This window comes from Nicrophorus vespilloides, unplaced genomic scaffold (assembly GCF_001412225.1).
Source record: "Nicrophorus vespilloides isolate i.1.1-1 unplaced genomic scaffold, Nicve_v1.0, whole genome shotgun sequence".
Taxonomy (NCBI): Eukaryota; Metazoa; Arthropoda; class Insecta; order Coleoptera; family Silphidae; genus Nicrophorus; species Nicrophorus vespilloides.
In genome coordinates, this window is record NW_017099976.1 from 82,998 (window position 1) to 108,070 (window position 25,073).

A 25,073-nucleotide genomic window follows, 5' to 3' on the forward strand; every position below is an offset into this window, starting at 1 on the left:
TATACCCAATTTTACGCTTCCTATGCTTATTTCGGTCGATTGTGATGATTGCTGTACGGTGACCGATGAAAATTTGATCCGCGAGCGGCGGGCGGTTTATTAGCGGCCAGTCGCGAAGTGTAAAAATAGCCAAAGGTGTTATAAAGATGGAAAAATAGAGACAGATATAGACGGAGAGAGAAAGGACGTTTGAAATAGAGGAGGAGGACACGTTCGTTGTGTCTATATAAAAGCAGAGCCACGAGTTAAGGACAAAGAGTGAGAGTGTCAGTATGATAATTGCATAGTCAAACAGCGGATCCTCAATAGAGTCATTAGGATTGATCGATGTTTAGTATTTCGATTAGGCCCCCCCGTCGTGCACTAATAAGTTAATCAAATCATACGCGCGCGTTACGCAACCGATTCCCATTTGTAAAAACTCTCGTAAAACATGGATGGAAATTATTATATAATAAAAAGCTTATAAACATATGCAAATACATTTAAATATTTAAATCTAACACCATTAACAAGATTTTTACAATTTTCAATATTACAAGTTTCATTAAAATAATTCAATTTAAATTAATAATTTAAAAAAAAACTTTCCTCAAATTTGTTTAAATCAAAAAAAACTTTTCTTAAAATAAGACAATCATTTAGTTAAAGAAATCATAGCTTAGTATACATATAGCACACTATATTTTTGGTTACAATACAGAATTTACTTCTCTTTTAATTAAAATGAAATTATTTTTTTTTTTATAAGCAATTTTCAAAAATAGCTAAAAGAAATTAACGTTTAATATATTGAAATTTAAGAAGGAATTTCCACTATTTAATAAACTAAAATTTTTCGAAGAAATTATTAAAATATAATTAATTAATTTTACACTTGTAAAAGTTTAAAGTTTTGATTGATTTCTACAAACAATTTAGCAAAATTAATTAATTAATTTTTATTTTCATTATTCAAGTATTGTATTTGTTCTAATAGAGATGAACATATTTTGATATTGGTTATTATTTGATCAATAATAAATTCTAAAAAAAATATTTGTTTTTTTCACCCTCGATTAGTCCGGTTTCAAACAGTGCGGAACACATTACCTGTACTGTGCGAGGTATTGTTCTATTTTGAGATTGCTTATTTTTTTATAAACTATATTTTATTAATGCTTGAAATTAAGTCTTAAACCAAAAATATAGTTTATATATTATCAAAATATCATAAATCAACATTAAAAATATAAATTTCCAATTTCCACATTGTCCCAAAAACTGATTTTATTTGATGCTATAAATATTATCAGTTACAATATCGTAACAGTAGTTGAATTATTGCGTGTCATAATGCACCATAAAATTTACATAATTTCAATAAATTTATGCCAATATAAACAAGTATTGAATGCATTCAGTACAAATAAAGTTAATTAGATTGAAACGCCATCTCGATTGTAAACAAAAAGTAAACAGAAGCGCATAGCAAAATGCTTATTCACACACTTAGTATAAATAGATTTTTAGTGGGCGACAAAATAAAATAAATATTTTATGATATTGTAAACGATGTGTCTCAGTCTCAAACAAGAAAGCATTTCTCTGCTTACTCTGAAATAGTAAAAGAAATCTGGATTTATTTATTTGTTAACGAATACCTAAGCTTCTTGTTTCATTTATTTTAGTTGTAAAACGTTCAAGATGTAAAGTTTTAAATTGTCCAATCTATCTAAATATTATAAAAAACCAAACTTTATGAATTATTAAAACTATCTTTGAGATATCAAAAAAACGAATTTACAAAATTAAACAGTATTTAGTCCATTATAGCAGTAATAAATCCATTAATTCTGCGTCTTCACCGTATTTTAAGAGTGAAATAGTACAAGTAGTAACCCATAAAGTTGTGTCATAATCTAATGTTAATGAGCAATAGAATATATCTATATTTTTTATTGTTCAAATATTTGCGTGATGTTTGACCTATGCAAGTCAAATCTATTGAAAATCAATTACAGCAGTCAAGGTTTGAAAGCAAATTCGTCCATTCCGTGTTTTAAATGGGGAGTAAAATGCATTAATCATCGGCTCCAAGTTCAATTCAACAGGTGCAATTCGACGGGAATGGACGTCAGAAAAACGTACACGTAAATTGGATTAAAACTGAATTGAAAACATTCGCATTTCGCATTAAACTGAAGTGCTGAAAACCAATATCATAATATGATTAATATTAATAAAGCATGAAAACAGCTTTTAGATTAATAATATATATAAAGTGATAATGTATTTAAAATGTCTAAAAATTATATGAAAAATATTATACTTTATACTATACTATATATACTATACGAGTAAAATCCGGATTTTTTGGAACGGAATATGATATGTTCGTGAAACGAGGTTCCACTGTAAATTTTTATTGTTTAATTAGAAATAATATTGAATTCAATTTTATATATGTACATCAACACCTCGCATAGTGCGGTTCGGGATATTGACCGATCACTTATGTATAGTTTTGTGTACTAATTTTTTAGAATTAATTTTTATTTTATAAATCCGTACTATAGTGAATCCGCACTGATCGAAGCCGCTGCTGTATTTATTTTTATATTGAATTAGTCAATAAAACATGACTCATTTACAAATGATTCTATTCTAACTCTGTTGATAAATTTATTAAAAAATAAATCGAGTAAAAAGATAATAAAAATGTAATACACAAAGTGAATACGCTTTGTACATTTTTTAAATAATTGCATAAACTATGTAAATTCCATTGTTTGAGAGAAACTTGTAATTATCTATACATCATTTTAAACGCTTAATAGAAAGACCTAGTTCAGAGTTAGTGTAATAAGTAGTGTTCTCGCAAATAAGTTTGAAATTTCAAACCGTACTATAGCAAAACAGCACTGTGCGAGGTATTGCTGTATTTATTTTTATATTAAATTAGTAATAAAACATGATTCATTTACAAATGATTCTGTTTTAACTCTGTTGATAAATTTAATAAAAAATAAATCGAGTAAAAAGATAATGAAATGTATTTCACTTTGTACATTTTTTTACATAATTGCATAAACTATGTACATTCCATTGTTTCAGAGAAACTTGTAATTATCTATACATCATTTTAAACGCTTAATAGAAAGACCTAGTTCAGAGTTAGTGTAATAAGTAGTGTTCTCGCAAAACCTTATTTGTTGCACAGTAATATTTTAAACGGAAATAAATATCAGATCTTCTTCCGAAATGTGTTTCTTCCTCTTGCGAGCGGGAAAATCCTTTAGAAATGTTGCAGATAACAAAGACGTAACTCGTTTCCGAGGATTACGTAGACCAACGTAATAAACATAAATAAAATGGGATCAAGCGGGTTTTTGCAGAATTTTAGTAAGTCACATGGTTCGATTTCTTCTATGGAAATTTAATTAAAACTTGTGTAACATTTTACACATTTTTAAACAAAAACAATGTTTAAAAATATGATTCTTATTGTTTTATATATAATTCCTTACATGTAAACTATAGACAAATGCACAATGATAAAGTGATTATTAAGTTTAGACTAATTAAAGTTTGTAATTTATGTTAAGAAGTTTCTTTTTATTATTAACAAGATCATAAATATTCTTAAGTCTTAATATGACAATATAGACACTTATTAGGTTTATTTTGCTTACAATTGGTACGAAATTTCACAAAAACAATATTGAATGTTCATAAAATTCTTCTATTGGAATCGCTGAAGTACTTCAATGTTAGAGTTGCTAACTGAACTTTGTAACTAAATTACAGATAATCAAATTGCTTGTAGAATGTCTACATACTTAAATAATTCTGAAAGTCCTAACTTGAAAATTTTCATAGTTGGCAAATTATAAATTTGATAATTCTGAAAGGAAAAAAATTAATATTGGAAAAAAGTTATAATGTTCAATGTTATTACTTTCTAAATATCATCGTTGAAAGAATGTAGTAGCATTTAGATATAGTTACAATGATGTCATAACAACATTAATTAAATTTGGTTCATACTGCTTCAAGTCACAAATGACTGAATCATTGTTTTTATCTATTTTTTATTGACTAAAACTCTAAAACGTTATCTAATTGAACGAAATTTAAAAAAATTCCTATAATTAAAAGTATTTAGTTTTTCCAGTAAAATGAAATTATAGTTTTAAAGTTCAAAATCAGTTTAAATACACATAGACTTAAATACACATGAGACAAGAGTAATTTATTTCGTGAGATTATAAAAGCTTCTAGACAAAAAAAAAATTAATTAATATTCTAATAGATATCAATTTGTTTTCTTTTCTCATTCGAACTAACGATTCAATATTTACTATAAGTGTAAATATTGAATCACATATACTATAATCACCAAAAGATTATAAAATACATTCAGACTGGCGCTACTTACTTTCTATTGTTTGTTTGTTTACACAATGAGTGTAGTTTATAATTAACTTCAATCTAACATAAGACATTCTTAAAGAACCTGATGAAGATATTTAATATGTGAATAGAATTGCCTAACTTGAAAATGTTTCTTATCGAGTTGAGATAGATATTGAGTATTTGTATTTGTCAAATTTTCTCTTTAGAATTTACGAGTTATTTGGAACTTATGATTAAATGTCAGATTGTTTTATCAGAAATTTTAAATTGGTACTCTTGTTAGAAGTTCTTCTTTAAAGCAGAATATTAAGTTGTTAAAAATACTAACTAAATTGTCTTAATTCTACGATATTAATACTGCGTTTGCAACATTTAGTATAAAGTAATGAAAAAATGTAGGTTCATCACTTTTGTGACAATAAATGACTTAAACATTGCTAGATCGAACCTTAACTTAGATAATAGATAGATCCAACAACAACGAGTCACGTAGATTTAAATCTTTAGGATCGTACATCTTGTATACATTTTCTTACAATTTAGAAATCAATTCATATCACCCATTGAAGTACTACCATCCACACATGTTGTTTAACTTATGTAAGCTGTCAAACATCTTGTACAACAAGCAATATTGCACATAGGACCTTAATAATACTAATCAACAAGGAAGTATTCAGAGTAAACAGTTACCATTCAACTAATAATAATAATACTGATATTGCTACTAAAATCACTTGAGAATATTTCAAAAAGAGAAATATGAATCTAATTGAAAATGAAACCGAAGTTCGAATATTTAGATCAAAAGACAAGTTATTTAATAACATGATGATAAAACTTTCTAAAATAATAAAATTTAATTAAAAGTTGATAAGTAACTTCTGGAGAGGTGATACACCCCGACGATGAATGATTCAACAAACCTCGGTTGCCCTGGGATACCAAACATGTGTGTTCCCGCCATTGACACCGTTGTCACCATGGGAACGAAAAAACTAGGACTGCATGAAATAATACAGTGTCAAGGTTACATCAGCCTTAGAACGAATTCCAGCGCGGCGACGTGTAATTACGCGATGCGAAGGGCGTCGAAATTTTGTTGTTGCCCTGCATTATTTGCATGCGATTAATATGAGAAAAAAAGTGTGCGCGGGGTGAAAATCCTCCGTTGCGAAAAAACGATGGCTATAAATAAACGTGCCGGCAGCAGGAAAACAAAAGCTCGGGTTATTTGCATGCTTCGGGTTGCTATCCGCGCGACCAAAAATACAGGAAGCAAAGGCAAACGAGGAAGGAAAACATGTATAGGAGTCAAATTGAGATACGCCTATAAATATACAAATCAGTGGCAACGGCATCATCAACAAACAACAAACATCATGTATCCCAAGGTTGACCGTCTTCTCAGAAGTCGAAATCTTTGCCTTTCCTTCTAATCACCAGAACGCAATTCACCAAATGATACAACTACTACTCATCCGAGTATTTCAAGCAGTGATCTCAACTCAGTTTAATTAAAAAGCCCAGCCCTTTGGAGCGTGTCTCACAAAATTTGTATAGCGTTACACAACAAATTATACTTTTATGATGTATGCGCGCGAATATACATAAATATATAAAATTCAAAAGAAAATAATTATGTAATAATAATAAAAAAAACAATACACAGAGCACTCATATTGTTTTCAGCGGTCAGTAAATGAGAGTTACCAAAGTTGTTTGCATTAAACAACGAGTGTGTGTATGTGTTGAACAGAGAGAGAGAAGCTCGTGTTACTTAATTAATTTAGCGACGCCATCGATCCAATTTCGTTCCCGGTTTCATTTCCTAATAAACCATAGAAAAAGCGGAAGAAGATCGGCGACAAAAGTCAAAAATAAAAAAAGCGACCTTCGGGTTAAACATAAATAAAGCAGAGAGAACAACAACAACGAAATGGAAAGAAGCTAACATTTAAAATTTCTTGATCAAAGAATACAATGGAAATGTATGAGTAGCAGTTTTCCCCCGTGTTTCGCGCCTCGGGCCTGCGGTTGTGTTGGATTTGCAGAATGGATGTATATTTCTTTTTTGTAAATTCCTTTCGCTTATAACGCGAGAGATGCGACGTAATTTACTGCGAATCATGTGCACACCTTGTGCTTTTATTTGCTCCGTTTGCAAATTCTGCAAATCGGTAAACAACGCGAAGAAATCCGATCGGCGTTTTTTGTTTCATGTACTTTTCTTCGATGCAATAGTACATAGTGCAACATTAGTTGTACTCTTCATGTTTTCTTAATTAAAAATGTTGTCCACAATTAAAAAAAAATAGTTCATTAAATTGACATATTTGTTTAATTAAATTAACTTGATTGAAATTCGGTACGACTTAAAATACAAGAAAACCGCTCATTCCCAAAGCAATTTTTCATTAATATTGATGAAAATCAAACTTTGCATATATTAGTTAACTTCTATCCATTGTCAATAATTACAAATAAGTAATGTTAATTCAATATAATACAATCCTTTGCAGCAAATCAATTCTGTTTTAATTTTCTTATTGTGTTAATTTGTTACAATAAATGTTATTATTATTAGTATTTATAATACAACAAACCCGAAATAGTAAATGAGAAGGTCTACTAGCTCAGACCTTGATAATCTCCGGTTGTCGTTTCCTATTAATATTCAACGCCTGATCATCTAATTTGTAAATAAATTATAATACATTTGATGAAGATATTTCGCAAACTATATTTATTCATTCAACAACTTCATATACAAATTTAACAAATCTTTATAGTTAAATACTAAACAAATCTAAACAGTTAAATACTATTCAAAATTCATGTTGTACTTAACAGATGTCAAACAGTGACATGAACAGTGAGATGAACTATAGTTTACATACAAAATGCAAATAGTTTAACATGAAAAATGATTAAGTACGACTGAAGATTTTCAAATAAATAAATATAGGACAAGTACATAATGAATTTCAAAACGTTTCCTGATTATTAATATATCCATTATTATTATATATCAACTGTGGGAATATGTGGCTCCGAGAGCCGCATGCGGCTCTTCGTTGAGTCAAGTCCATATATTTGAATTTTATTACTAAAATTTTCAATTATTTTCATTTTCATAATTACATTTTTTATGTGTTCTTGTGTTTTTATATGTGACTTGTGAAAATATGCAATTACAATAAATAAAACAAATTGAATTTGTGTATGTACCTGTGGCTCTTTACAAAATATAAAAAACGAATTGCGGCTCTCTTTGGTTTCATGTGTGCTCACCCCTGGTATATATAATTTAATAAAACTGCTTATTGTATGTGAGGAATGATTTCACAGAAATTTTGTTGAGTCATAGATACTAGTAAACACAAATTGCGGTTATTACTATATCACTAAGTTGTAGTAGACTCACTAGCGCATGATAAACCCACACAAAACCAATTATTGTAAATGAAATCAAAACAAAATGTATTTAATATGCTCAAACTAATAATAATAAATATGATACTTAAATACTACTTCATACGCAATTTAAGACCGTGACATAATTTGTATTACCTTTGATGAAACTGGAACAGTATTTTCTGCATAAATCTGTAGATTATCTCTCACTGTATTAAGTAATCAAGTTCAATTAGCACAAGCATTTTTCATCATAAAGAGTATGAATTAACCTATTTTGATCTACTCAATAACTAATAACTTAAACCATCATCTAATATTTACAATATCAAAAACATAATCAAGATTAACACATTCTACTACTAAACGTAAAATGACTTGTACATAATTGTACAACGGTACCGTTTTTTTAAATTTATAGCTGCAGAATAAAAAAAAAACAAGTAACATGGGAATTCCGTTTTCGTTAATTACATAATTCACTAGTAATTACACCTACATTATGGTATGTTCTCTTGCACTTATATTAATATAATGATCAAAGTGTTGTTGTTCATTAAAGTATAAACAAATGCAGCTGAAGCACCAAATTGGCATGAAACTGCCAAAAGGAACATTACTGTGATCTTGGCAAATATCTCTACTTTTTTACTTGGCAATCCACACGCTTCCAGAATAATTTCATTGATTGGTAGATTTTGAAATAAAAATCATTCAAAATTAATATATTTCAAACTTCATGTTACTGCGCCTCCCTTAATAATATTTAATCATTTGTCGCCACCCCTCCATTTCATAAAATAGATAAAACTTTTGCAGTCATTTGTAAAATTGCTCACTGTGAATAATATTCGTGCCTCACAGTTTGGAAAACGCTGTAGTAGAGCATTAAAAACATGGCATTTTTATACGAAATGCAACATTTCTGTTGTGCCAATAGATATGATTATTAAAAATACACAAATTCTAATTAATTAATTAAAATAAATCAGAAAATAATTTGCAATTTTAGGCTTATTCTTTTCAATAGTCATTATCTAATGAAATATGTAATTATCGTGTATTCTCTATTTTACAAAAGTTTATCATGATTAGTACACATCCTCTAGATGGCGATACAATAAATTTCAATATAATTCTTTTAAATTTGAATAAAATGGAATAAAAATATCATATATAAATTATATACATTTATAATCAAGTTGATACAAAACAAAATAATTACGAAGATTTTAGATCTAATTTAAATTTAATTTGTCATATAATTAACGTACAACTGAAAAACAAACTTTTGGTTGAATAATTAAAAGTAATTTTCAAATAATGAATCACGTTCGCAATCTATTTTATCATTAAAATAAGTTTGTTCAATTAATTGCAATATGCAAATTTACAAATACCGAAATGATTAATCAAACCATATGTGACATTCCGAATGTATTGGTTTTTGCGCAATTTATTACTACTGCAATTACGCATACGTTTTTGTCAATAGCAATACTATATAGATGCCGTAGCTATTTTTGTAGTTCTTAATAATAGGTGGTAATAAAAATATATTGATCATATAATAAATATTTGATTGTTTATCTTCTGATTCATTATTCATTAAAATCTAATTAAATTTCTCATTATTATTCAAATTATAATGGTGCATCAACACTATGCGTGACTTAATTCGAGTCCTAACAACTGAAATTGGTTGTCATTGTGACTTATGACAGTCAAATTGAAGTTGCAACAATCTGTCAAATAACTGTCAAATTTTAATGTGCTGAATTATTATATGTATTTGTCAAGTGCTTCTGACATGAAAACTATTTTTATGTATACGTTACACATTACTTGGCAAGTTGCGCATAATGTTTATAATGTAAACAAGCAATCCACCCAAACAATCTATGTTAATGACGTTATTTAACTTTTGTCTTTTTTAATTATTACATGTTATGTATTTGTCAAGTGCTTCTGACAGGAAAATTATTGTTTATCTACACGCTACACATTACTTGGCAAGTTGCGCGTACTGTTTACAATGCGAACAAGTAATCCACCCAAGTTAAAGGCGTTGTTTAACTTTTGTTTTTTTTACTACGCATGTGATTTATAAAAGGAAGATCATCGTGAATGTATCGTGTACGAATGAACCGCGAATTGATTGTTTAGAATAATTTAGTATTGAAATGAACAGACTTTGGAATTCAAATGGCTCGGCCGACGAATGCACACGTCTCATTACCAATGAAACACTTAATGGTAACACGCGTATCCAAAAACAAACATCTCGGATTTCATTGAAAGGGAAAAAAAAAACACAGACTAACTGTCATCAACTAGTAAAAAAAACCGTTAGTTAATCGAACAACAAATAATAGTTTTTCTTATTCGATGATCATCGAATCAATATTCATGCAGTAATTAAAACAAATGAGATTTGCAGCATAGTCAAGGTTTTTCCTAAGAATGTTATCATCCCGAGGCAGATTGTTATTTTCGGTCTGGTGCAAAACAGTTTACGATTTCACTTTCACAATTCTTTATTTTTTATTGTACTCAGTGGAAAAGTACTGAGTTGTGCTTTCATCGGATTTTATTATTTCTGATATGTCACTCTCTGATTGCATATTGAAATTGCGTTCGCGTTGCGTAAGAATCTGAATAATTCGCGCTCCCGATGCTCTGTACGAACGAACGAACAAAAAAAAGGCGGCCAAGGATGAAGAAGGCCGTTTCGCTATTATTATTTTGTTTATCGAGCAAAAGCCTACTACAAATTAATCGAAAAAAAATATTACTGTTGATCCGTATACTAGACTTTTTACCATCCATTTTTTTTGATTGGGTTGATCAGATTTCAATACAGTTTTATTGATGTGAACTACTTAACTTTATTCCATTCAAAATAGAAATATTCGTGTTATACTAAATCCATTTGCTTTTGTATGCGGTTACTAAATTAGAAAAATCTATTTTGATCAATTACAACTCATAGGTTTTTTTTTTATCCTTTACGTGCATAACAAAGTTAGTCTTTGTGCAAATTTCATTATTTATTCTAAATTAAAAAATTGCTTTAACCTTGTTATTCAACACAAAGTAGAAAATATTGTTAATATGCATTATCCTACCACAAATTAACACAATCTTCAAATTTTCCGTAATTAAGGTTTGTTTTCTATTCGCAAAATATTTTTAATTTTATCACTTACGTTCATTAGATCCACGAACATCTATAGTTGAAATAGATTACTAGATTTGCAGATAAATACGCATAAAAAACGTGTACAACTTCACGAGAAGAAAAACAAATACGTAATGTTAACTTTAAAGAACGGAGAGGGTTAAAAACAGATCTGGGCTAACCATTTTGGGTAAATGGTATTTACTTCTTGGACAAAAGATACATCTATGATTGGACAAGAAACTGTTTAGCCTTTTCGGTTTGGAGCAGGTATTAAATTCACATTGAATAGAACAGTGATCCTCTAGGAGGATCGAGAAAACTACTAGTGCAGGGGGGGGGTCGCAGAAAAGTTGATGTCAGTATGTTTTTCTATAAAAAGTTTGAGAAACACTGAAATAGAAAATGATTTTGATAAAAAATGAAAACAAAATTTTGTTCTTTGATAAACTATTATTGAATATATTCTAAATATAGTTTGGATTACTATAGAATGCAACGTATAAAATTACTAATGCATCGAATGTTTTCTTAGCGATAAATTCTAAAAAAAGAATAAAATTTACTTCTACAACTTCGATTGGATACGAATGATTTCAGATATTATGTATGTTTTTTTAGTTATATAATATGTAAAACGTCAATCATTTGCTACAATAAGAAAAATTCTCAATCAATAACAATAGATTTTCTTTGTCTTTCGGATGGACACATTATTTATTAGTAGAACAACACCATTAAATATTGAACATTGCGCAATAGGCTAATAACCGTATTTTGTATTTATTATTCAATAATTTCCATTAAAAAAAGAACTAATTAAGTTATTTTGTGAAATAACAACAAGAAAACGTTTGCCACTATTGATACTTAATTTAATATCAATTATCAAATCATTAATTTGTAAACAAAAATAACAAAAATCTCATTCATAGGAAAGAAGCAAAAACAGATTTTTTTTCAGATGTTCCGGTCGTTATATCATTTTGTTTACTTTTATTAATTGTAAATAAATTTTAAGAATATTATGAATTATTATTCAATAGATTGTTACTATATAACTATAAGTCTTATAATTAGACTAAAACGTAGTCGATAACGGTTGTATGGATTCCCGGTAAGTTCAAGAACAGCTGATATACTCCGCAGAACACGTCTTGTATACGAATATACAAGTTATTTATTATAAACAGATTACATTTTTTAATATTACCACAAAAAGAAGAAAACATAAAATTATTTGTTTAAAATTTGTATTTTCGAATTGCTTAAATAACTATAAATCATACGGGTAATGCAAAATGTCAAAAACAGCTGATTATTCGCAAAATGTACTTGCTTGTAAATGAATTATGAATGTATTACGAACAGATTATAAGTTTTGTATATAATCATGGACAATCTACAGAAAAATTAATTAATTTGTTCATAAATATAAAGCTACAATTTGTATAATTACTTGTTTTTCCTAAGGCGTAAATATTTTGGTTTTGTTAATTAATATTGTTTATTAATAATATTGTTGCTAAGTTGCGTTGGGAATGACTGGAAAATAATAACATTTAAATTTGAATTTTAAATAAACTGTAAATGGAATTTCCGCAATTCGCTTTCGTTTATTGTTATTGGATTCGGTGTGTTTGTGTGTATATATATTTTATTAATAAATTATTATTTGTATTCGACTATTATTTTTTTTTTGTTGTTCTTTCAAATATATATATGCATGCAAATCCGGTGCGATGAATAAATGAGTCTTGTTTTCTTGCCCGTGAATGAAACAGAAACGTAAGCCAAAAAGTTAAATTTAAAGTTGATATTTTCGGAATGCAGCGTTAATTGCCAACGAGCGTCTAGATGGCGAAGGCTTCCGCCGTTCCTCCACCTCCTCACGCTTCTTTTGTTCGCGCCGCGAAACAAATGAGGAAATAGATAAAGATAGAGAGAAAGAAAGAAATAATAACAAAGTCATTGTCATTGCCTACCCTGCTGATCTTTCTCTGGCGCGGTTTGTTGTTGTTCTTCGACATCGCGTACGCACTTTGTAAACAAACAAAAAAAACACACTTTGTAAACTATTGTAATTGAAGGTAGTAACACTCGTTCTTTTGGTTCCTCTCGAGTATCGCACTAACTGATCACTGACTGCACTGCACGCTCGGATAAGGGAGAAAGGCTCTTCACCGATTCATCAATTTCATTTTGCACTGATAATTTGTACGATTCAGAAGAAATAGAAGAAGCAGGAACAAGGATTAGGAGGTGGAGCGACGGTGGAGGAGAAGGAGGACGAGGAGTAGGAGCAGGAGGAGGATGTAATTCGCTCCGCACGTGGGGGTCCGTTTTGCGCGCTGCTCGATATTGACTGGCACTCGCGATATATCCGAACCGAACTGAAACCGACTTTTGTTGTTTCTATCGTGGGAGAGAGGAGGTGTTGCACAGAACTGCGCGTTTTACGATTATTGTTACAATATTAAGTGTGCGTTGCCGTTTTTTTTTTCTCTTACATTTAAATAAATTTTGTTTGCATACATACATATATACATAGAGCGAGCGAGGTTGTTGGTGGTGGGGAGATAGAGCGAAGCGCTCTCTGGTGGTTTCAGGGCCGCACCACGTGGAAATCCTTTGAAAAAGGACGAGCAAGGAGAAGGGCAGTCATCGCTGTGCGCGAAACTGGGTTAAGGCAACAGGCGGCCGCGGAGAGGAGACCGAACAAATCAGAAGCACGTGCGAATCCTGTGCGGGCTGCGTATGATCGATATACGCCATTCGATCATCATCCTGCAGGACCTTTCTATCCTTGTTTTTTTTTTGTTTGCTTAACATCATCGACAATTTCGCAATGGTGACGACGCGAAGGATGTGCCGCACATATGGTCGACGAGCTTATCGCGTTCGACCATAATTTGAATCACTTGAACTTTAGCATATTTCCTGCCTTTGATAAACAGCGTTTTCTATGCATCACAAAGCATGTAAATGGATTCACATAACACATCCATATGAAGATCACAATTCATATATCTTCTGCCAAACAATGTAGAATCATTTTTTCTTAATTTAACATTGTTAATGTATAAACGATTAAACCTAATTTAATGAAGTGAAACATAAAATTGTTGATTTTACATTTGAGATTCTAGGATATACACTTAACTCTTTAATGCGCGACGGGACTCATTGTCTAGTGATTTTCTAGGAAATGTCCAGGAAAGAGGAAATATTCTTTAATTTGGTTGGTATGCCAAATGATGAATCTTGATAGGCAATACCATAGTTGTATGATTCCGTTGTTTAGAAATGCATTGGGTCTAGAAATTTAGGAATTTCTGGCTCAAAGAGTTAATAGACCTGCAATATAAATCTATCCAAGTACTATCCACAGAACTCATTGTTTTGCTTTCACAAGTTATGATAATTGTTTCGGCCAATATCCTGGACCGTTTAAAACCGGACCAATAAAAGCTTCACTATATTTCCTATAAATATGTGCAACTACTGCAATTGACTTTAATTTATATATTAAACATTAACTATTTAATTCAAAGTACTAAATCATCCATTTAGTACAATTTTACCTACAAATTGTTGTATTTAGTTAAATCTAATGTACTACTGTTAAACTGTTTATATATATAATCTAGACTAGATTTTAATGACTGAATACATAAATTTCCAATATTCACTGGGATACATATAGATTTTATAAATAAAAATATCTCTAGTCCCTTTCCATTATTATTTATGTATTCGTTTTTTTTTATATATGGAATTGTAAAATCAAAAATTTCTACTCTAAATGTAGATTCTACTATTGAAATTTTATATCATACGTCACATTTTATTTAATATAACACATCTATGAATTGTTCAAACGTACAAAACAAAGGTATTTCAAATATTGCAAATTTAATTAAAAAAAAAATATTTACACATTTTTATTGTTCCTAATTTGGACCAAAGGGCTTTTTTATGACTTTCTTTCCAATATAATATTGTTTCATTTTAATGATTTTGGATATAATGTATAAAGTTTTACAACATCTACTATTTTTAGCCCATTGATGTTCAACCGGTGTGTCCCGAAAATTTTACAAATTAAATTATTTCCCAATAAAATGCAATCGTGCTTAAGCGTACCGAGAAAGTTTCACTATAGAAATTTTACTCAAAAATCACATCTATAAAATATATATCCAAAACGTTCGAAATAAGTGTACAAATATTGAAAATTCTTGGATACAAGAAAGTATGCATATAATTCAGGTATACAACTTTAAATCAAAATATTATATTATGATCATAATAAACATCGTGTGAGTTTTCTTGAAATTGACAAAAGAGAAATTTATATTATTTTATTACAAGAAAACCTTAATTTCTACCAAAGGGTTATAGATTGAATTATTTCAACCAATGGAGTAACATTTATATTTTCTTCAAACAATAAATTATGTTTACTTTGTACTAAGAAACTGTTTATATACATCCACAATAGTCGCATAGTGCTGCTTCGATCAGTGCGGATTCAATAATCAGTTTCAAACAATCCGGGATATTGACGGAATCCGCACTATGCGAGGTATTACTGTAATTATTCTAAAATTACTATATACTTCTTGAATTTAAATGATGACAAACTTAGCTCTCTTTGATAAATATACGATAAAATTTTGTGAAATTCTAGTATTTGTTATACTTCTGATATAGTAGTACTTGTCAATGTTACGACGTTACAATTCTATGAATTATTTTATCTTTATGTTTGCACATTCTAAAATTAGAAATATTAAATTCGGTATTTTTGGTAATCAAATTACAAATATAAAAATATGAATAATATTTAATTAAGACTAATGTTAAATATTTTCATCACAATCAAAGCCTTGTATTTATCAAATATTCAGTAAAATATGAAGTACTAGATATATTTTATTTAAAGATTTAAATATTATATCGTAGCGCCATCTATTAAATGTAAAATAAAAGTTATTTAGTAATTTTTAATACAAGATAAAATCTCTCCATCCAATACAATAAAGTATTGTTATTAACTTCTAAGTAACATTGTTTATTAAAAAAATATTTGATATTTTCATCAACTGATATTATTAATTCATTCATAAATATTTCGAGTAGATCTCCCCAAAATCCAATTGAATCCGAGTGCTGCTTTTATGAAACCACCATCGATCAGTAAACAAAATTAAAATTGTTTACCATTTGTACACATGTTCTGTTTCATTAGCGATAAGCTATCAACGCGCTTTGTTCTATTGATTATGTGAATGCACTTTGTAATTTCAGATTTTAACATCTGCCCAAGTAAATTGAAATCATTAAAGAAACGCACTGTACAAATATTAATTAAAATACAATCATCACATACAATCACAGAGAAATTTTCCACGAAATGTCATAAACGATTTGTATTTATATACAAAAAATTGTCTATTTATACAGTTCACTTTCCCAAACCAGTTTTAAAAAATATTTACAACTTTTAACCCTTTGTCGTCTGATGGTACTTATAAGTACCAGCACATGCAATCTTCATATTGTATATAAAAATGATTTGATTTGCAACAGGAACCACCAAGTGAGTATGAAACTACTTTCTAGTAATACTTGTCACTTCTGTATAGGTTACTTTTTGATGTTGTAACGAAAACAATAAGTTTATAAAATAATATTGTTACTAAAGATATATATGAAAATTGATCCAATTTTGTAATCATTATAATTCACATATTATACGATTTAAGCTTAAAATTGCCTGACTTTACCAAAAAGTACCACTTTTTTTTCATTTTTTTATTTTAACTATGTTCAGGTAACAAAGAGTTAATATTTATAACGCTATTAAAAAAATGTATAGTAATTATACGGTAAAGTAAATATTCTTCATGCAATTCACACTCTTATAAATTTGATATTAAATATAAAAATAATAACAAGTGTTAACTCAGTTTGTATTATAGTTTATGTATTAACTATATAGTAATGGCTCCCGTATAACGCGATTAAGAGTATGAAATCGCGTTATAGGAAATCGTGTTATACGAAAATATAATGAATGAATATAAAAAAGTTGTCCCAATATTATTATCCTATTGTATGAACTCTCGTTATCTCGCATCATTTCATAGATTTTCTTGTATGTTTTTAACTTACTGTGATTATATTAAAGACAGGAAGTCCTACACGTCTTTTATGTTCTGCAATTAGGATGACCATAAAAATAAAGTTAACTCATCGTCGCTTTTCATGGGCTATAATTAACTATGTTTTACTGCTCTTTTAGTGCAAAGTCGTAACCAATCGTAAATATGATTCAGACGATTTGCCAGATTAATATTTCTAAACAATACACCACAATTCACACAACGCAAAAGGTATGCCAAGAATTATTTTTAAAGTTCATAAAATACATTATTTTTTACCCCTTAAGTGGTTATGTCGTATATATTCGTCATGGTCTCTTGTATTGCCTATGTAGCGCTTATGACGAATATATTCGCATCAAATAAATACGCTAGCGAAAAATAACGTAGCCACTAAGGGAGTCACTTCATACAAAATCAAGCCGCTTAAGGCGTATACATATTAAAACAACATCATAATTTAAGTGTGCCGTGGAAATTTAACTATTGGTATATTCAAGTAAACCGTGAGTTAAAGAAATATCGTTTATTTTGTTAAAATTAATAAAACTTATTTTATTTCTACAAATTACAAAAACTCATTGATAATAAGCTCTATTACTTAATTTCTTAAATTTGTTTCTATAATTTGTCTTCAGATTGTTCGCTAATCCGCATATATTCCGTGACGTATCTTGTTTAACTTTCATAAGCTGTCAAATAAACTATTCTGATTGGTTAATCATATTTCGTATACAAAAATTATGTCAAAACTTACTTTAAAACACATAAGTAAAAATAATAACAAGAAATATTAAGTAACTAGGAAAATCATACATTCAACTCATAAAAGATTGGTGATCTTTTGAAATCGATTGCATAGTTGACAGCAAACCCGCCTCCCAAGATTCGCATGCAAATCGAGTCCAGTGAACCGAACCCTTAATAATATATATAACCATCAATATCAAAAATTAATAAAATCAATGAAATTTCTCTATAAAACATTTATAGAAATCAGAAATAATGCTTAATTCTAAATATAAATATAACCTTGGGAAGTTTAATATCAAACAATGTTCAGATTGTAGATATAATTAAATAAATATTGTGAACGAGTTTTATTTAATATTTAGTCTGCAATTAAACAGAAACAAAAACATTTATATAAATCATTGTTGTTTCAAATTTAACAATTAATTGATGCCTACCACAATACCACTCAACACATAACAGCTTTGTCTGATCTAGTAATAGGCTAGTAATCAATATCAAATTACCTTCGATTAATCCATTTCCCGTTGGGAACGCAAATCCTCACGCAATCATTTAAGGATCATCACTTTGCATGCTTTTCTCAATGGGACAATAAGCCATAAATCGAGTAACAAGAAATTTTATTTACAACTAACTTAAATAACGATAACTATAAAAATATTTGCGATGGTCGCAGTCGCGTAAACAGTTTAATAAAATGTACATTCAGAAAACAGTAAATTCAATTCCTGTTAATGTTTACATACAGAATGATCATTTAATGGAAATTAAATTCATGTGACATCATCCATTATATGAGAATACGGAGAATATCGATGTTACGTTAGATGATTGAAATGGAACAAGAACAAACACTTAACATTGATTGGAAATATCTCACTTTTCCTAAACAAATAATAATTTAATTTAATTGTTTTTGATGCACTTTAAATGTTTTCATGATAATCTAAACTTTGCATTTTTTTCTGTAATTGCATGTAATGTGGAGCAACAAACACAATATTTCATTTTTTTAACAGATTTAATAAATTCTATTATAGCGCCATCTATTGTTTGTTAAAGAAATATAATTTTGATGACTTGACCTTTGTTGATATATTGTTATTGTTTTTAATGAAAAATTAGCACTTGACAAGTAGCGCAGAAAATACAAACTGTAATGCACATTAAAAAAATATTCTAACGCCATCTCGCGGAGAACACCAAAGTAATCATTTATGTAATACTGATTCACTGACTTATCACTATGCTATACTTGTTAAATAATAGTTACAAGTACTTGTCAATTTGGCAGGAAAATATGTATGAATTTTGTAATGATAATTGATTCATAGTAATTATTATGCAATATTATCTACAAGCAATGTCTACAAATACTTGACAAGTATTGAAGAAATGACAAGTTGTAATATATGTAGATTTAACACAATTATAGTAACGCCATTTCATGGAGAACACCAAAGTAATTATTTGTGTAATATTGATTTACCTATTAATCACTATGCTATACTTGCCAAGTAATAGTTGCAAGTACATTGACAAGTAAAACAACATATATTATTGATGCAACAATTACTTAATATTCGATACCTGATAACAAATGTCTACAAGTATATGACAAGTATTACAGCAAGTACTTATATGTGAATTTAATAATTTTGATGAATTGACCTTTGTTGATACATTGTTTTTGTTTTTAATGAAAAATCGAGAGTGAGCTTAAGCGAAATTTCATTTAAAATTCTGCGCAAGTTTTCGAAGAATTTTCCAACTTATCTTTGATTTATTTCGAGCACATGGCACAGTTTCGTCCATACACCGTGATTTTCCTACGTATCCTTTAAACTTAATTGAACTTTAATGTGACCCAGAAAGAAAACGCCAGTTTTGCAGGCAAACTTAATAAATTAGCTCGTTTCGTCCGTTGACAACCTCGAGTACGTCTTTAAACAACTTGAGGATTTCCAAAGGGAGACAAGCACCCGCACTTCGGGAACGATTTAAACCGCATTCGAGAGTTTCGTCGAGCACCGAAAACGCATTCATCACTTATCCGAATCTCATCTAATGAATAATAGCAAACTTTCGCGAAACAAAAAATTAAATCGTATTGAAAATTAAATTAAAAACTAATTATAAAAGTTCATTCATAAACATGTTGTCGTTTCATATACATCCACATCTGTGGGAGAATTTATAATAGCAATATACGCAAATACAACGAATTTAATGATTTTTTAATGGAAAGCAGGAACTGTTTGATAGTATTGACAATGAACTAATTTCTTATTCAGTCATGATTAAATCTAGTTTTATTTAAAAAACACGAATACCTCGCATAGTGCGGTTCCATCAATATCCCGCACTGTTTGAAACCGCACTAAGTGAGGACTTTAAAAGTGCATAAAAATAAACAGTATAAAGGTAAATTTGAATTTATTTTTCACAATTAATATTTAGTGAATCCGCACTGACCGAAACCGCACTATGCTAGATACTAATTTGAGTTCACTCCAAAATTCACCGAACAATAATTGTTGTTACAAATTACTAAGATGATTTTGTATTACATCCATAAACAAAATGAAATGTTAACTTGTAATTTCACAATCTGTTTATTTTCGATGATGTCATGTCGAAGACAATGAGAGTAGTTATCTCCTTATATTATTTGTAAGCACAGTTTTATTAATATGTTGTTCACTTTTACCATTAAACGCCCACACGATGACACATTAAAAAGTTTTGAAATCTATTTTAAGCAAATTACTTACTTCAGTTTACATATAGTATTTTAGCTATATGCAAACTGAATGACTTCGGTCAGTGATCTGTTTGTTAACAGCACATGTTGAATATTGCACAGAATGCATTTTGTATGCATTATAAAGTGAATCATAAAAACATATTTTTAGATTCTTATTTTCATTTTTACTTTCAATATTTGATTTGAATACAATCATCAATCATTTAATACCGTTTAATATCGTCAATTTTCTATAGATCATGAAGATAAACGTAATAATTTATATAACATAGTTTTACCGACTACTTATTATGCAATGTCTACAAGTACTTGACAAGTAGTGCAGAAAATACAAACTGTAATATGTGTACATTTAAACAAATATAGAAACACCAAAGTAATCATTTATGTAATTTTGATTCACTGACTTATCACTATACTATACTTGTCAAGTAATAGTTACAAGTACTTGCTAATTTGTGCGGCAAATACAGGTAGTATATATGTATGAACTGCAGTATATATGCAATGATAATTGATTCAGAGTAATTACTATACAATATTGTCTACAATTACTTGACAAGTAGTGCAGAATATACAAGTTGTAATATATGCAGATTTAAACAATTATAGTAACGCCATCTCGCGGAAAAGACCAAAGTAATCATTTATGTAATATCGATTCACTGACTTATGTACTTGTCAAGTAATAGTAATAGTCAAGTGCTTATCAATTGGTGCAGCAAATACAAGGAGTATATATGTATGAATTATGTAATGATAATTGATTCAGAGTAATTACTATGCAATACTGTCATAAAATACAAGTTATAATATATGTACATATAAACAATTATAGTAACGCCATCTCGTGGAGAACACTAAAGTAATTATTTAATCATTAAGCTATACTTGCCAAGTAATAGATACAAGTACTAGACAAGTAAAATAACAAATACAAACTGTATATATGTATTATTGATTCAGCAACTATTTAATATGCGATACCTGATAACAAATGTCTACAAGTACATGACAAGTATTGCAGCAAGCACATGTATGTGGATTTAAACAAATATTACAGTAAAGCCATTTCGTGGACAACGCAAAAGTAATAATTGATTTAATATTGATTTACCGTGTGATACTTGTCAAGCAATATCTAGAAGTACTTGAGATGTAACGCAGCTGTAATATATACGTCCTTTCAATACATAAATCAAGTTCTTCATTGTGTAAGTAGTAAATGGAATTGAATTATAGAAGTTATAACAATGGAATGTAATAGAAACACAAATAAAGCAGGAAGACTTATTGTATCGACGTTTGTACACGATGACGTATGTAATGGATTGATGTCCTTGCTACCACGAACGGGCATACCGTGAATTCGCAGGGCTGTAGAGCTTATGAAACTGTCAATCATCTATCTAACACACATTCCATCTGCATTGCAAAGTATACAAAAAACAAAGGGTTTCTTATACACGTAACATGTACACAGCTTCATTGTTAAAAGCATATTCGTCGGTCGTCATATAACAGATAAAGCCGTAATCAAGCACGCAGATTATATTATTAAATACACAACCATGTGACCAGCACACGCGGTCCAACACATGGGGGTTACGTAAACACGAATCCGCTAATTATCGCCGGTCGGGCAAATTTCACACCGATTCGATTCAGAACTAATTTACAAAAAAAAAAAAGTATACCATTTTTGTCACACAAATACATCGAGTCTTATGTGTGTTGTAGTACGTACGTACGACAAAAGGTGTATAATACCCAGCTCCTTCCACTCCATTTGCGAAATGCAAATTGGCCGTTGCGAGGTAAACGAAAATTGTATAAATGGATGCGATTAACGCTTTCACGACACGTATACGGGAGGCCTCCGTCGCATGCGATTTTCATAATTAATTGTGACCAGTTAATTGAATTAAGTCTTAAATAAACAATGAGCCCAAGTACAAAGTATGAAATTGTCTTCGTGTGCGCGCGACTAATGAAAGGAAAACGTTTCGGATCCAACATTGGTATTTTCCTAATTGCTCGTCGGAACCTTGGACGGTTACCATAGCATATTCATTTCAATGGTCTCTACTTCTCTCTCTCTCTCACTCGGCCGATGCTACAGTGTTCTGCAGTTATAACTAATTCGATTGTTTTTTCACCCGCTTCGATTAACGTGAACTACACTAATTCATAGTTGTCATGTCCATCCATTAAACCTGCATAGAACGAATGGATACGTTCCATTCATATCTGCGGGTTCCAGTTACTTCCAGTTCTTCAATTTCAATTGATTAAATGCAACCGCTTCTAAATCGAAATCAACAGTCCAGTTAACAGTAATACAGCTTCAATAGTTGTTCAAACGAAGTGCTGTCAACAACTTCAAATGGCCAGAATGAGAATACGTTTCATCGTAAATAAAACGAAAAACTTGATTTTGGTACAAAGAAAAGTTTTATTAAATAAACAGACAACTTACGTGAAATCACGTTTTTAAAAAATGCGTCTAAAGTTGACTATTTGTGCATACGGATTTATTGATTTATTTATTTAACACAGATTGCTTAACACTTCTTCCTAAATCAGGATTATTTTCGCTAAAACATAAATAAAACTTTTTCAATATCATTTAAGCAACTTTAGTTGTTAATATTTCGGCAAGAACTTCTTTAATTTCATCTTCATTTTCCATCATCAAATCATCATCTTCTGCATTCCAACAACGACATTTTCGAAACCTATTGATTGATCCATCTGAATAACTTTATTTCTGTCCATAATTTGCATCAAACTACATTTAACGTCTATCCAAGAACTATCAATGTTTTTGCAGAATTTCAAACTTTGTAATATCAAAACTTTATCAAAGGTAACCATAACAGTGTATTTTAAAAATGTACAAAACCACAAATTCCAATTACAAATTAGCCACAAAAGTTTCACGCTATTTAAATTCATAAATTCTTTTATATAACATCAAAAAGGGTTAATAAATTGCAGACACCTAAAAACGCGTTTTACACATTGTTAAAACTTTAATTCTACGTTTTCGACGAAGCATACAACCTTTCAACGGTTTTCAATTGTATTCCACCCTTTCATAGTCGCTTCAACGGTACGTCACGTGTCTTCGAGATGAATGTGCAAAAAAAACTGTTTCTGGTTAAAAAAGAAAACAATGCAATTATCATTCTTGAATTGCATTGTCGCACAGCTTACAAATAATTCCCATTAATAGACGATGTCTAGACTGAAATTGTACATCCAATTCGTTATAATTGATCGCATAAGCAATGGACATAAATAGTTAATTAGGAAACAATAATTAATATCTAAAGTAAATATTATGTTTATTCGATAAATGTGAATTTATTACCGCTTGTAATAACCGACAACGTCGAGTTTGCAAAACAAACAAAATATTCTATCAAAATTTGTAACCTATTATATATTTATATAATCAATATAATCAATAAAATTAATTACTAATAATATAAAAAAAAACAGATATGAATGGATGAAATTAACAATTTGCGATTTAATATAGAAAACTACTGTTCATACCTTAAAACTCACAAATATTAGAAATATTTATATAAGAAGTGGTGCGATAATTACACAAAACATTCAATTTAAATTTGACTTTGTAGTGTTGAATTCGGTCACGTTAAAGATAGAAATCTTAAAGTTTCGATCGTAAGAAAAAGGAATAAAGAGAATTTCGTGCTTTATTCAAGTCCCATACTCTAAATCTTAGCGCTGCGGAAAACGTAGTACTGAAATATTTATTGACCCTTAAACAGTTCGACTTCCGATATTTCACACTAAATAAAACTACGACTTGCTTCATTTCTGTTGAACCTTACCTTACACTAATTCAAACTTAAACTAATTTTCGTAATGCAATTGTGACAAAAATAATATATAAAAACACATATTTATTGAATTAAAAAGGTTGGAATCTGTGACAAGAAACAGGTGCAAATAAAAGATATAACTGAACAATTATTACATTTATTAACATAAATAATATTACAAGAAATAACAATAAATAATAAACACTTAAAAATTTAATAAACAAAAGTTTAATTTACAAAAAAATGCAAACTTTTTCAATTTGAAATCATATTTTATATGTTCATAAATGTATCAATGTTTCGTGGTACTGCATGTGACTGGAAATACACTTATTTGCTATGCAATTATTATTGCCGACAAGCTTCACCTACTTCGCAAGAACTCCGTGATTCACTGACGTTTCCCTCCCAAAACTTGGTCAGTTGTTTCTGACATTCGATTCGATTGTACGTGATTGATTTACAACTAACACTTTATGATTAATGGACAGTAAAGCGTGATTATTACAGTTTCACTTTATTGTCAT

At 29.4% G+C, this 25,073-nt stretch overlaps 1 protein-coding gene across 2 annotated transcripts in view; it reads right to left on the reverse strand.

Annotated features, from left to right (window-relative positions):
* The window catches only part of LOC108566462 (monocarboxylate transporter 3), a 36,671-nt gene that overhangs the window by 8,346 nt on the left and 3,252 nt on the right, over positions 1-25,073 (reverse strand). Inside the window, exon 1 of one of the 2 annotated variants that reach the window (XM_017926353.1) lies at positions 12,982-13,514. The exons of the other annotated variant lie outside the window; for it this stretch is intronic. Within the exon in view, the coding sequence (XP_017781842.1) occupies positions 12,982-13,026 (45 nt within the window). The 5' untranslated portion in view covers positions 13,027-13,514. Of the gene's footprint in view, positions 1-12,981; positions 13,515-25,073 lie in introns of those variants that run through there. 2 annotated transcript variants of the gene reach the window in all.